Source organism: Poecilia formosa, unplaced genomic scaffold, assembly GCF_000485575.1.
Source record: "Poecilia formosa unplaced genomic scaffold, Poecilia_formosa-5.1.2 Scaffold6, whole genome shotgun sequence".
Classification (NCBI taxonomy): domain Eukaryota; kingdom Metazoa; phylum Chordata; class Actinopteri; order Cyprinodontiformes; family Poeciliidae; genus Poecilia; species Poecilia formosa.
This window is the reverse complement of record NW_006799945.1, coordinates 5,597,619-5,613,270: the sequence shown is the minus strand read 5'-3', so window position 1 is coordinate 5,613,270 and position 15,652 is coordinate 5,597,619. Positions and strand designations below refer to the sequence as shown.

The window sequence follows — 15,652 nt, the reverse complement described above, 5'->3', positions numbered from 1 at the left end:
AACCTCAGCCATGGCCATTAAATCTCACTTCTTACCATTTTATTTTGATGACCCCAACTCAATGCAGCCAGTCATTTGGTCCCACCATACTAACTGCTTTCAAACTAATTAAAATAAACTGTTTACATCAGCACAGCAAAACTGTTTTGGCAGGCACAACTCTGGCATAGCACTTCATATTCTCAATAAAACTGTAGATCACATTTAGTTTTGCTTATTCTCCTCTAGATTACTTGGATTTAATCACATATATTTCCATTATTTGTATTGATTTTAACTAAGAATCATCCAAATGCACAAAATAAAATAGCTTTCAAAACCTATATCAGGTTTCTGAAAACTTAAATCGAGTGCTTAAGGCTATCTGCTGCCCTTAGATATAGACAAACTTGTTGTTGCCTTGTAAAATTGAGGGCTTGATTTGGTCTAGGAAGTACAACACACAAGAGATCAAATAGTTGTTCTGTTGATTCACGTTTTCTAATGGAATTGATTGAAGAATAGTTGATTTTCAGGTTAGTTTAGTTATGAGAAATTACCACCCGTTAGAGCAAAACTATTTCCACACATCCTGGGAAGAATGTAGCAGGTAGATGTCAGATACAAGAAAATGGTACTTTTTTTTTTCTCCAAATGAAAATATTGTATAAAATCTATGCAGATGGGAATGTGGATATTAAATTAAAAAGAAAAGAAGTGATCAACCACACACCATAATAGATGTCAAGATAAGAATCTTTTACATTGTTCAAGAAATCAATTTGGTAAATTTTAAGATGTGGAGGCATGTCACTTCCCTTTGTGGTATGTGTGTGATTGTGTGACATAGACAAAATACCTGAACACTGTAAGACCGGATGACCTCAGAATCATAATCAGTCTTTTCTGTCATTGTACAGAAGCAAAATGAAATTTGTTTCTGTACAGCCCATCCAAAGACAAAGGTAGATGGTGCTTAAGGCTGCAGCCATTACAGGAGGTGCTGCCCAATTGTTCTGGATTTTAACAATTGTTTCACTTTGTCCTAGAACAGTTTTTAACTGATTGTAGCTTATTTTATGACGCATTACCTTGACCACTTTTATGTTGTTGAGAATGTTCATTACACTGAGGTAGTGTGACATTGATAAAGAATTTAATCTTGCACATTTTTCTGTATGAACTGACCTTAGTAACAGCAGGATACCCAGCAGCCACATCCCCAGAGCAATATGGCTTTTCTTCATGGGAGACATTAACATGGGAAGCCCACTGGTCTAAGAAACCACTGGGTGTATAGAGGCCACAGTCTCTCACACCCGTTTCTCGCTCGAAGTCCTCGCACACCCCATCGCCATCATAGTAGTAGCACATGCTTGGCTCCTCTGAGAAGGGTACAGGAAATGTACATTTAAAACATGTTTTTAATTGTAAATACCATTTTTTACAGTACCAATCAAGATTTTATTTTTTTTTGTCAGCCACTTTCTTTGTCAAAACAAACCTGCAAAAACTAACTCCAGACCATGACATTTCCTGTTTTTTTTTTTAAAAATTTTATACCTATTTTCAAGTGTTTTCAGTATTTATGTCAACACTATTGCACTGCTACTTATCTTACCATGTATGGCTGCATTTTTATTTAAAAAAATATATCTTTTTAAATATATATATTTTTTTTATTTAAAAAAATAAAAAAATATATTTAAACATGACGAAATGAAGAACATTTTGTGGAACATTATGCACCTCCACATGAGTAAAGTATGGATTTTGTCTGTGCTGTGGTCCTGCTTTATATAGTGCATAAAGATAGTAAAATTTATAGCATACTGTTGTGTATGGCCACACGATAAGTCATTTTATGTTATGTTACACTTTTGGTTTTCAGTCACGTGCAGATTATTTCTAGAAACCTTTACAAGTAAGACCACATTTAAGTGCATATTTGAATTTTGGGGCTACATGAAGGAAACTGAATTACATCATTGGGTAAATACATTTCATATATGATATTACTTTGATGTATGCATATGAAAAAAACAAAGGTTTATATTTGTGTTTGGATAGGACAATTAAAAAATAAATACATTTCTGTAATTTCCAGAATTCACAACTTTGACATTCTGAGGTAAGTTTACTGGACATCTTCCATCCCTTTCCAACTCTTATGTGTGACCACAAAGAGCAGTAACACAAAAACCTAATAACGCATCACCTGTGGTATTGCTTTATCAAAAAGGAAGATGAGAAGAGGAGGAAGGGAAGGGTGAATTTAGATGTACTTGGGAATCCAAGTGTATGTTAGGGTCTTGAAAAGGGAGCAAAGAAGAATGTAAGGGAGAGCATAAGTAAATGAAATCACGAAAGACCAACACAAGAGGAGGAGGGAAGAAGCGGTGCAGACAAAGTCAAGAGGCAAAAGAAAGATACAGCAGTATTTTTTCCAGACATCCCACCCGGAGTTAGGGTCTGGAACTGAAAGCCTGTGTATTGGAGGAAAGGGGAGTGAAGCAGGAAGGTTGCCTGGGCCCCAGTGGTCTAAGCTAAAGCAGCGTCAGCCGGTGGGGTTCCAGTTAGGGGGAAAGGCGGTATTCTGTGCCAAGTTGGCCGGGTCCTCCTCCTTGAAATTCCAGCCATCTCCAGCACGGCCAAAAGCTCAAGTCAGTTTTGTGCTCTGGCAACGGTGAAACGAGGGGCTACTGAGGGGGCATATAGAAGAGCTTTCTGCCACTCACTAAGCAGAAACAGGCAAATAAGTAGGCAAGAAGAGAGAGCGAGACAAGAGGAAGTTCAAATAGTGTCTGATGAAAAGTGCAGGAACAAAGGGCAATGTGTGAGCTGAAGAGAGAGGAGTAACAAGTTCAGGAAAGGAAGGATACATTGATATTGTATTTGGATGTGAAGAGGGATACAATAAACAGATAATAGAAGAGGAGGAAGGTGACTGAGTGCATCAACAAGAAGGAAAGACCTCCAGGAGGAGGGAGAAGGGCGGTTACAAGCTGAAAATCAAACTATAGACACAATATTGCATTAAACATTATTGGCTGTTAGTTTTGTTAAGTATTTAAGCTAAGCTAGATTTGACTAAATGTAAACTTTGAAAAAACAGTGGAGTTAGCAGTAAAAGCAAAAATAGTGTTTATTGTCAAAATGTGGGGAAATTCAGGTTTACCAGCAGCATCAAGATAACTTCACAGAAAAGATCAAAGTGTTAAAAATATACAAAACCCCCACAATTAACAACAACAGCAACAATAATAATAGTAATAATAATAATGATGATAATAATAATAATAATATGGTATTCTATAGCATACAAATACTGGCCAAGGGATGTGCAACTGAGTAGGATGATGTTATTTTTTTTTAATATTTGTAATGTGGCTGTGAGCTTAACAATAAAAGGAAAACAGACTATTAACAAAGTATATTAGTGCACTATAGAAAAACAGATGTGCATCGACAGCAGAAATGTCTTTTAAAATGAGTAAAAATAGTGCAAATAATTGTGCAAATACCAGCAGGGATGTAAACCATTTTTGATTTTATTTTTGAGACCAATGATGGTTATAGTAATGCATAACATAAATATCTGATAAAATTAACTCTGTGTTGTCAGGTTGATTTGCTTCAAAACCAGAAGATGGACATTTTCTTCCTTTTTTGCAACATTTTAAAAGTGTGCTCAAAATTTGAATGACATTTGGGTGGAAATATAGCTATTTACCATCATTGGCATCAGCATCATTGCAAATGTTATTTTTTAAAATAACTTAATTCATAAGACTTACCAACGCAATTAAAAAAGGGCTCTTCCTTGCACTGACTGGAACAGCCGTCCCCATTCACAGAGTTCATATCATCACATTCCTCTCCCTTGAAACTAAAATAAAATAGAAACAGTGCTTAAAACGTTATCAATGAGATTTTTATGTATCATTTCAATTAACAGTGTATTTGATCCATTTAAAATATTATATCTTTTACTCAAGCCCTTACCTCTGGATTCGTCCATCTCCACAATAGGGACCCCCAAGTTCATGCACCAGAGGCGGAGAGGGCTCACTCATGCCCACATGGGAGACCGTCTGTATCTGGTAGGTGTATGGGACATGCAGTACCACGTCTCTACACAGAAAGTGAAAACTAAAATCACAGAGAATTCATATTTCCAAGTAATCAAAAACAAATCTAGTGTGGGGGGGAGGAAATCAGATAATAGCACAGATGCTCTGTTTCATAGTGAGATTTCTTCATGTTACAACTTCAGCCAACAAAGATGCTCACATGCTGAAAAGACTGCACATCCCGAGATACAACCCATTTTTCTTTTGCTCACTTATCAAAGTGTATTAGGATATAAGATCAATGGCAAATAACAGAGTACTGTTCCATTTTATTTCGATAGATCGATAGATCGATAGATCGATAGATAGATCGATAGATAGATAGATAGATAGATAGATAGATAGATAGATAGATAGATAGATAGATAGATAGATAGATAGATAGATATAAAACTACAAGGACAAAAATATAAGTAGTTCCTGTAAAACATTTTGTTTAGCTAGACTAAGTTGGCACTACGAAGAAGTTGAGACAAAAAGTGTGATTTTATGTTATTTAGTGCACAGAAGGATGGGGTCATAATTAACTGTTATAATCACAGCTACTATCTGTTATGTGTGTTTTAAACACTGGTAAATGGGTGGGGAAGTCATCAGTAAATGAGTAAATGAGTCCACTGGGCTTGTCATAGATTACTTCATGTGGACCATTAAGTATCATTGACTTACTTTGACAATTCCGCCATCAATGCCATCAATGCAGTGGCAATTAGTCAAAAATACTAAAATCCTCAAAGGAATATCATTGTATGTATCATTAGGATATGTAGTATGTTCCTAGTAGAAAAACACAAACACACCCTCAAATGCGGTAATGGATAACATAGACAAAAGAACGTCAGCCAACTCTTGTCCCCAGACCTTAACAAATAAACATAAGTTTAAACCACTATTCCCAATACAGCTATATAATCCTCAGTGTAAATGCAATTTACCACCAGGAGCAAATACTGATGCCAAGTCACTCTGACTCATCAAACTCTAGGCCAAAGTCAGCAGTTAAACCAAGGAAGTGTTTGAGTGGTGTACAGGAAAGTCATAAACTTTGATGAGCCCTCAGCATTTTTGATTTTTAGAAAAGCAGAACCCTCTCAAACACAGGCAGAACAAAAGGTTTCCTACAAAACCTCATCTACATAACAATATGGGAAGCCTAAAATTTCTCATCTCAGTTCCTTTGTACAAGAACACATTTGTTTTGTTGAAGAACAGTTTTAAAATTGTTGTATTTAGGTTATTGACAATAGGTTCCCATTATTAACATTCTGGCTAACTTACTTCCTTCTTTGTGTGAAGATTAAAAAGCAAAACATAGGAGATATAAATATATATATATATTTTTACATGAACATGATTTCAGCACTTTCATTAACATGAACTCTTGTTTTTGAGGAATGAGCTATCGATTCTGAACAACTGACTCACTTTTGCAGATTAACTAGGTTTTGGAGTCTGCACTAACTGTTTTAATAAATGCATGAACAGTTGTGCAAATGTTAATAATGAAGTGAGTAATGCACCAAAGCAACTGAGAAAATTTGGAAAACCAAAAGTCAGTCCTCAAAGTCTGCGTAACTGTTTCAAACATTACATATTTTTAGATTAACAGCTGTTAAAAGCAAATCATTTTTAAGCAGGACACATAGAAGTGGCTGAACATGAGATCATTCCTCATGTATTTGTTGTTTTATATTTATTACATTTAATGATTTTAATTTGTTCAAAGCACTTCAGTGTTTATTCAGTAGTTCATGTTAAATGATGCTTTGCCGCATTTTTGGTCTACAACTGTAAAATAAATCTGTTTCTTTTCTCTTTCTGCCATTGTTAATGCCACCAACTTGAGCGTGCAGTAACCAATCTGTGTGCACAGTGAGAATGAGCTGAGCGCACATATCTATGTGAATGAACAATAATTTGAGGCAGGTGTGTTTAACTCTCACACACACTTGCTCAATAGTCTTCTGACACGCACTCTCTTACAACAATACTACACTGGACCACCTGTCAAGCTTGAGATCCCTACTCGGCTCTGTGAGAGCACTCACGGCTCAGTCTAACAGAAGTGGCCAATCACAAGATACGACAGGTCTGAAGAACAATGCAAAAGAACTGATCATGACAGCGCAGGACCAGATATTAAAGGACCAGAGCAATAGAGGCCCAGATATACCACACTGGGCAAGATCCCAGATGCAGGCTGTGCAACGAGGCCCCAAAAGCAATCCAGTATCCCTCAGCAGGGTGTTAGAAACTGGTAGGAAAGGAATACATGGAATGCCATAACAAAGTAACCGGTATAGTTCACAAAAACATCTACTCAACCTTATCTCCAGGATTTCCTTGTTTTGCAGTGCACTGATCATATACCCCATGACTGTGTGTCATATTGCCCCTGTGTTGGGAAGGGTCAAAGTGCTGTCCCTCAGAGCGAGATAACTACTCAATGTGTGATTCAACCTGTTTTCAATTAGGTGAGTGCTTGGTTCCCCCTGACCCAACTGCAACTGGTGATGTAAAGTGTTGCCACTTTCAGCAGCTAAGAATGAAAAAGCAGAAATGGAACAGATGTAACAGAGCTCTGTGAGTTCATCTTTCCATAGAGCTCCATACATAGATGGTATTAATAAATATCAGCTAAATAATATAATGATTTGATATAATTTTTGAATTGCATCGATATGACGTTATTTTACACAACATAGAATGAAGAAAGTGTCTCTTTATGTCTGTAATTCAATGTGACATATACATCTGATATGCTATAAAAGGACAATAATTAGCATATGATCACAGTGTCACAACAAATTTCATCACTAGTTTTTTTTTGTTTTGTTTTTTTCCCTGGAATTCCTCCTAATCCCACAGGTTTTGTTTTTTTATTTTCAATCCTTGTTCTTTGGGAGCTTCCTCAACACACTTGATTCCACGGATTAACTTTGTTCCCCAAGTCTGTCACCAAGTTCTCCAGAAGTTTCTTAATGACCATTCAAATTAAATCATGTGTGTTGGAGGGAGAAAAGCTTTAGGAAGGCAGCCAATCCATGAGTACCATACATGTTCTTTGGAACTGATTGGCTGTACCCACAAAAGTGGTAATAAGGAAAACTCTAGATATTAATTTCTGTGGTAGTGCTAAGATGGTTTCCACTGTGCATATTATATTATCATCTTAATATATATATGGTATTTTTCATGGCTTTCAGCTATTGAGAGTTGGCTGTAGTGCGGTCCATGTATTCAGTATTTGCTTAAAAACAATCTACATTTGTCAGATTGCAAAGATTGCCTGTGCACAGGCCTCTTCAGTTCATCAAACAGATTGTGAATTGAACTCGGGTCTACTGTAAACTCTGGCTGGGCCATTGTAAAACTGTAATCTTGTTAAGTCATTCTTTGGTTATTTTTAATAAATGTGTCAGTGCTATGCGTTACGACATTTCTCTTCATCTTGAGTTTTTTAGCGGATGTCTGAAGGTTTTATCCCAACAGTTTTTAGAACAGTTCATAATTCTCTTCAAATTGACAAGCCCCACCCCTTCAGGCTCAGGAAAACCAGCTTCGAACCATGATACTTTTACAAACATGCCTTCCTGTAGGTGTAGAGTTCTTTGGTAATGTGAATACCTTTTGCAAAAAGAATAAACTAACTCACAGGACCAAAACATATTTTAGAGACTTCAAATGGAGGGTAGCAAAATTTATTTGGACTTGGCTATACTTCTTCACTAGCAAAAGCTTCCAGCGAAGAAGCTACAATGTTGTTTTCACATGCACTGCACAGAACCTGGCAGCTTCTTGAATTTTGCTGTTGGACTGGGATTAATCAGAAGTAATCTGTTTAATCCTGCACAACCTGAGTTTGAATATGTTGGTTAATTCTGAACAATAGCTGATAAATATGGTTTATCACAAAAATCTGGCATTATAACAGGAGTGTAGTATTTTATATAACTTTAGATTTCATAGCTGTAAACGGACCATTTTATTTCTATGTATTACACCTGAGGGCATCAGCTTAACTGTCACTGGTAGTTAAATATTTTGATTAACAAGTAGGAAAACCCAGAAAAATTGTCCAATTTCATGTTTAACTAGAGGTAATTTTTTTTGTCTAATTTTTAGCATTCATATCTTTGGATTGAACACTTTAGAGATAGTCAATATCTGTGAAATATGACAGGCTAGGACTCATAATGAAACCAAAAAAAACAAAAAAAACTTGGAGTGGCACTTGCTGATACATAAAACCCTATGAGTCACCAACCCCAATTTTATTACCGTAAAACCATGAGTACATAATAGAACATTGCTTTAAATCATCAGTTGTCTTGTGGGTGCAAAATGTCCCCAGGACTGGTACAAATTGATGCATAATCAGTATAATTTATCAAGAGGCAAACTGGTATAAAAGACAATTATGAGAGTAGAGAGAGTAAATGGTGTAGGGTCGAAATAACACTAATTTTTGTGACAGAAACACACTGTTTTCTGAAAAATATTAATCTTTCTTGAACCCTGAATAATTTAAACCTCATGTCCAAGTCCTTCTGATAGGTTTGCTTACTGATGCTAATAATATCTTTGAAATCCAAAGATGTTCTACGCAGCCCGTGATATGATCTACAATAAACATAGTTATACTGTTTACTTTATTCTTCAGAAGCCTGATACAAGAGAAAGATACCATTTAGCGCAAAATCAATATTTCTATATAAAGGAGGATGGAAAATGATACCAGTGGTTTCTTTTAATTACATGGGACACTGTGATCAGATTCTACAAGTTCTAGTTCTGCTTGCTCTCCAAGCCTCATAGTTACAATTAAGAAAGGCATAATTCTTAGCAATATGTTTGAATTACAATCAGTGCATACAAATGAGACGTACATGATCTATTTTGAAAATTGTAGGGGCTTTTAAAATAAAGCAGACAATAAAATCTATTGGCGATGCAGTGGAAGCAACAGGTGAAGGTTCTTTCTTCAGCAGGTTCCTGCAAATGACTGGGTTTTACCTCAGCTGAGCCAGTACAAATGAAAAATCACTCATATTTACGTGGTGGTAGGTGGACTTTAAAGCCAACAATAAAGGGACTCCAATTTTGCTTTCCCAAAAGCAATCTACATGTTTCCTCACATTTTTACCCTAAAAGGGTAAACAGAAACAGTGATCTAACGAATAGAATTAGAAGGCTTGAAGAATTAAAAGGGTGAACAGAGTTTTAAAAACTTCCGGAACAAATTGTTAGACATAGCTCCTGCCACAATCCCACCATTAGGACAAAATAAGGGGAAGGCATACTAACCAATTGTTCAATGTCTTTGCCCCTAAAGTCACCAGGTCTAGTTTTAAGAAAATATATTCAGTCTCTAACTTGATGGATGGGGCACATTATGTGAAAGATTTGAGTGTAACCAGGATGGAGTCCTCATATAGACAGAGTGGGCAGTAGATGTGAAGGTGTAAGAGCTGTCCTGTGTCCCTTTTTTTTGCCTGGGAGGTCTCTCTCCTTATACTTTCTTGACCCCTTTATGTCTCCTTCATCACCCATTCCCATTCACCCCTATCCCCTTCCCAAGCCAAGCAATAATTTACCCCCAACTGATACAACCACCCACTCAGTGTCTCCTCTTTACCCTTCAAACTCTGCACCATAATTTACTCTGTCACCCTGACCTCCCAGCCGTTGGCCATTCCAAACAAACCACCACTCATTGATGGGGCCACAGGAGCCAAGATGTTAGCCGTTCCTCCTGTTGTTTGCTTCGGCTTAGATGAAGACCAATGGATTGACAGCAAGAGGTCAGTTCCCTTTACCCCTTTTCATCCACTGCTTCGAATCCCAGGGAAACATTTTGCAGGAAGAATTAACTCTCTGTGTGGTCAACCGAAAAATTTTCAGAAGCTGGACCCAGATGATAGATATGTCTTTAAGAAATTTCTCAACGGGTACGCCCATCATTTTCTAAAAATAAACATGTAGTTGAGAAGAGTTAGGTAAAATACAGTGGGTTAAAGTCTGATTTCCCTTTACTCTGTGATCTGGATACAACACTTTTAATAAAAAAAAAGAGTTGAGTTGCACTGCGAAGTCAAAGTTGGTACTATTGCTTCATAGCTAAGAGGTTTATAAATCAAAATTGAGATGGGGAATGTGTTTGTAAATTTAAATGCTATCCCAAGGCCTGGGTTTTATCTGGGTGCTTGAGTTGATCACTAAGCCAGGGTACCTTGCACAGTTATTGTTGGATGTGTTTCTATAGTTGTTCCTTGATGGACTGTCTACAAAAGTCAACTCGTTCTTACATACGCATACTTGTATGTGTGATTTTTGTTGGTAAAGGTAGTGAAGAAACAATATCACAAAGACCAAGGGATACATTAAAGAGGCCAAGGATAAAATTGTGGAGACATTTAAAGAAGAGTTAGGCTATAAGCTTTAAACATCTAACAGATAATCAATAAATAATTTATCACCCCAAAAGGGAAACAGTGAGTGAGGCACAACAGCACACCTACCAAGACATGATTTTCCACCTAAACTGACAGACTGGGTAAGGAAAGCATTTATAACAGAAGCAGCTAAGAACCGCCTAGTACCTCAAAAAGATTCACACCTCAGTTTTGAGAATCTGGTGTTTGTGTAGAAGTGACAAGTAGAAAAACCATACAAAGTTACAGAAAAACACAGAAAACCCACTGGTCAAACTAGACCAAAACTGAATGCTGGAAAAAAATTGGGGACAAGACTCGCCTTTTTGTAGGACATCAATCCTTGACAAACAACCCAGAGCTACAGTGGAAATGTTTACATTAAAGCATATTTATGTGTTAGTGACCACTCTAAGTAAAGACATAAATCCACCTGAGAATCTGTGGTAAGACCTAACGAATCACTGTTCACCAATGCCATCTATCCTATGTGACAAACCCTGAGCTCGTTCACAATGGCTGCCAGGAACATACAGTAGAAGATGTGCAGCTGTTCTCACACCAAAAGGTGATTCTACAATGTATTGATTTGGAGGAGATGAACAGAAATGCATGTCCCTATATTTTCCAATATTTATTTGTAAAGAAAAATGTTGAAATCCATGATTCCTCTTCCTGATACTTCAAAAGGTTGTGTTAGTTTGTGTTGATCCATCACAAAATGTTAGAATATAGGACACCGGAGTTCTTTGTCGTACTTCAAGGGATATAAATACTTCTGCAAAGCGCTGTACTACACTCTTTATTTTGTAAGAAATGTGTAAAAGGAACTTCATACCCAATACAGCTATAGTTATTTACTACAGAGCTTCTCTTGAAGCTTTTACAGACAAGATCCCACATGGTCTCATAAGAAAAAAAATATACAGCCATTTCCACTGACCACTACCACTGGAATGCGACCACAGCTAGTGAAATGTACCACAGTAGTAAAACTACCTACAGTACATCAACAGTCAGCAAAGTGTGCCAAAACCTCCAAATAAATACATCCTTACTGGAGGCAACCTTCCACAGATACTACCAGTCAACCAGGAAGTTCTGCACTTTTGAAACTTAGATTTCATCACTTCATCTTGCATAACGTGCATACCCACCCCTTTTGTGTTTTATCTAGCACTTTCCTCCTCATGTGAATCTCACTGATAGCACGACAGCAAGATGGTATGACACGCAGTAGCGCCATGTATAGCACAATTTTTGTCAAGTCAGCACATTCCATGGAAGAAAAGCACTAAATTCTCACCGCAGTGTGCAGATAATACCTTCAACAAGTCATCTGTTTGCCCTTGCTTCATGGAACATAGGAAAAAACACAAATGTGGGCGACAACTGACCTGTGACTTAGGAAACAAATGTTGGGAAAACAGATCTGAAAGCTCAGAAGCAGTGGTGGCTCACATGTGTTCCAGAGGGTATTGAAAAGGATGTCTGCTATTACATGAGCAAATTTTAGTGGATATTTTCCACAGATAAATAAACGCCTTTTACTGACAGGACTAAAATTACCCTACACTAAAGCCAGGAGCGAAATCATAAACACTCAGCCATTCTAAACTTTTAATAGAAAACAATGAGGAAAAACAGCTGTAATAGAAAAAAAAATATGGCTTAATATTTTAAGTTATTTGGAGACCGTGGCAAACAAAATAATACAGAATACGCTGGCAACATTCAGTCTCTCATCACTGACTGCAATCCACCACTCAAACTCACCTGTCTGTATATCGGCGGATAGGTTCAATCAGTTGCAGGCCTTTCGGGGCAAATGTGAAGGGTGGTTGGCGCAACAGATTGTAATGAAGTGGTTTGCAATGCCTGCAAACTTTGCAGTCTGGCTTGGACGTCAATAAAGTTGCGTCAATCTCTAGGTGTTGCTCCATTGTGTAAAACTGTACACCATACACCGCTTCTTCCACGTCCAGTTTCAGAGTCAATGGAGTGTCACAGAAGACGTTACTGGGCCCCAGCGAAATGTTGTTTCCACTCACAGTCAAAAGCAAGATGTCGTGGATAGCAGGCAGAGCGCTCTCCTCGGGACTGAAAAATGTCACCCATACAGTCAGCGAATCGGGAACCACTGGGTGTTGGAACTCCAACTGAAGCATGCAACCCTGTGGAGGACACTCTGATAGGCCAACAACACCCTGGTCAGTTCCTGCATTTGGGCTCCATGTGCGTACACTTGGCTCACAAGCTTGCTCCACATCTGGAGGACCTGTAAGATAAGTTGCAAAACAGATAACATGTGTTTAATGGGTTTTTTTATTGCTATGTCATGTGACAGACCAACACAAAGCAGTAAATAATGGTGAAGTTGAAGGAAAAGTTATGTTTTAAGTGAAAAATTTAAGAAACGTGGCATGTATGGGAATTGAGCCCCTTGAGTTTTTACCATATTTGATGTTTTAGAGAGTAAGATTTTTTTTTTGTCCTAAGTAAAATAGCTCTAACTCAGCCAGACTGAACAGAGAGCACCTGCTAAGATTGATTTTTAAACATTGCCTCACATTCTTAACTCAGTTTGGGTCTTGGTCATTCTAGCACAAGAATAATGTTTTATCTAAAACAGAGATTACTAAGTCCAGTCCTCAAGAGCTTCTGTCCTGTATGCTTAGGGTCGATGTCTCTCTCAAGGAAAAATGACCACCTTTGTCTTTAATCTTTTTCAGCTTTTTGGTGTTATTTTGTCAGGATTGCCCCTTTTTTTTAGCTATATACATCAAGTCTTGCATCTTTCATCCTGAAAAAAAATCCTTACCATAGCAGGATGATGCAGAAAACCATGTTTCATAATGAGTTAGAGAGTGGGTTTTCAGTGACACAAAATTTTGTTTATATGCTCAAAATTTTAATTTTGGTCTCACCTGACGAGATCACCTTCTCCCACACGTTAGTTGTCCCCTACACTGTTAAACAGACACTGCAACAGACTTTGTATACTTTCCTTTCAACAATCGGTGAAGTGCTAGCCTAGACAAGGGATCCTCAAATCCAGGCCTCAAGGCCTGGTGTCCTGCAGGCTTTATGTTCGACTCTGCTTCAGTTTGAGGACCCTTGTGCTATACTACTAACACTGCTTTAAACATTCCCTCAACCTTATCCCTACCTTGTGTGTTGTGTTCATTGGTTCTCAAGATGCTGTTTGCTTACTAATGTTCTGTAACAAACCACTTAGGTCTTCACAGAACGCATTTGTATACCAAGATTAAATTCCACATAAGTAAGTTATATTTACATTTTAGGTAACTTTTGATGGCAATTGGTTGCACTGAATTTTAATTAGTAAAAGCATCTGAAAATAAATACACCAAACACCTGTCAGATTCCTTTCTTATTTGAAAAATAAGCAATCTATCATTTTAACATTTAAATGAACATTACAGTTGTGCATTACGTTGTTTTGGTCTGTAAAAAAAAAAAAAATCCTCCTAAAACTGTTTGTGGCTGTATTGTGAAAGAATTTGAAGAAATGTAAGGGTCATTAATACCTTTGCAAGGTAATGCAGTGTAAATACTTTGCTTTATTGAAGGAATCTCAAATATTTCTTAAACTGTTAAAATAACTTTTATGCACAGTTAAGGAACTAACTCATGTTTTTGGTGTTTCTAAAGGTCCTGCAACATCAAGGTTAAGGTGAAACTAAGAGTTCATTGTGAGTCCATCTGCAGAGGAAAGGCAGAGCTGAGGTGTGTACCTTCTGAGAGGGGCCCTGTGCAGGGTTCTCACTTCAGCGCAGTCATTACAACCTCAAACAGTCACACTCCAGCCATATTTGGAGTCCACACACAGCTAACTCGCATTATCCCAAGTGACGTACACTAACATTCATCAAGCACTTTCAGGAGCCAGCAAGCGGTAGACACTATGTTCTCCCTCGTTTTCCTTTTGAGCAATTCCAAGCTGGCAACCATCGGAGCCATTTGCTAACCTCATTTCTGGGCACCATGCAAAATTCCAGTGTTTAATCAAGTGAGGATTGAAAATGTATTCCAAGCCACATTATCTCAACATATTTATTATCGTACTGTAAGTGTGTGTGTGGCCAGAGTGAAGGTGAATTAAAGAAAAGCGAGTCAGTGAAAAAAGAAAAGATGGAGAAAGAGGGGGCTGGAAGGGAAAGAGCTAAGGTGCTCCAAGAGATTGGCTGCACTCTGCTCATGTAGTCCTGGATTTCTGAGTATATTTTCATAGAGTTTGCAAGGAAAAGAGCTGTAGCCACTGAAAATATTTTGTAATGTCAGCTGTTATGATGGGCCCAACTTTTGCTCTGGCGCTGTTGGCAATGTTGTTGGAGATTTAGGAGGAGACAGAGCAGGGGTGTCATCCATTGTGTAACCTAAACAAACTGTTTCACAGCCAAGCAAGTATGTATCCTTGATTGACAAGCCAGCCTGTCCACACACACATGATATGAACTAGTATCAAAACAGTTGTGATTTATTTGAAGAATGTGGTTGTTTGTAGACAAAGAGTCATCATCAAAACTGAGATCTAAAACATGAGATGCCAAAAAGATTGAGTTATTAGCTGGCTGTTGTCACTGTGTCTGTTACTTAAAATATTAACTTCTTTTTAAGTGGAGACTTAAGAGCAAAGAAGAAACATAGAGTTGAAGTTCAAATACGAATAATTGATGAAGCAATTGATTAAAAAAGGCTAAGGATGTTTGGACTATCTTTAAATGTTACTATTTTATACCTCTGGAATACGTGTCTTATTGTGAACAATATGCTTCATCAGGCAGCAAATAACTTGTCTGCAAGGGGTTTTGTGGTCAGATTCCTGCAGTCTGGTTCTAGTGTAGAATTACTGTTTATTTGTTTTGCTTTGGAGAATCTGGTTTAAGGATTTCATGTATACATACTTTTTAAAATGTAGGTATGTAGACATGGAGTGATCTCTGTTTAAATGAAATGATGGGGTTGGGGGGTGAAATTTATCATCCATGTCAAAATCAAATAGGATGTCAGTCAATAAAATACTCAGGAGTTGCTATTTAAGGTTGTTGTTTAGTAAGGAAAAGAAATCAAGAAAACCTAATG

The 15,652-nt window shown here is 37.5% G+C and overlaps 1 protein-coding gene across 2 annotated transcripts in view; it reads right to left on the bottom strand.

The window, feature by feature from the left end:
* The window catches only part of pappaa (pregnancy-associated plasma protein A, pappalysin 1a), a 98,781-nt gene that overhangs the window by 54,053 nt on the left and 29,076 nt on the right, over window positions 1-15,652 (bottom strand). For both annotated transcript variants that reach the window (XM_016680491.1, XM_007569584.2), the window contains exons 7-10: window positions 12,323-12,824; window positions 3,985-4,113; window positions 3,777-3,868; window positions 1,168-1,364 (exon numbers count right to left, since the gene is read on the bottom strand). In XM_016680491.1, the coding sequence (XP_016535977.1) occupies window positions 1,168-1,364; window positions 3,777-3,868; window positions 3,985-4,113; window positions 12,323-12,824 (920 nt within the window). The remainder of the gene's footprint in view (window positions 1-1,167; window positions 1,365-3,776; window positions 3,869-3,984; window positions 4,114-12,322; window positions 12,825-15,652) is intronic.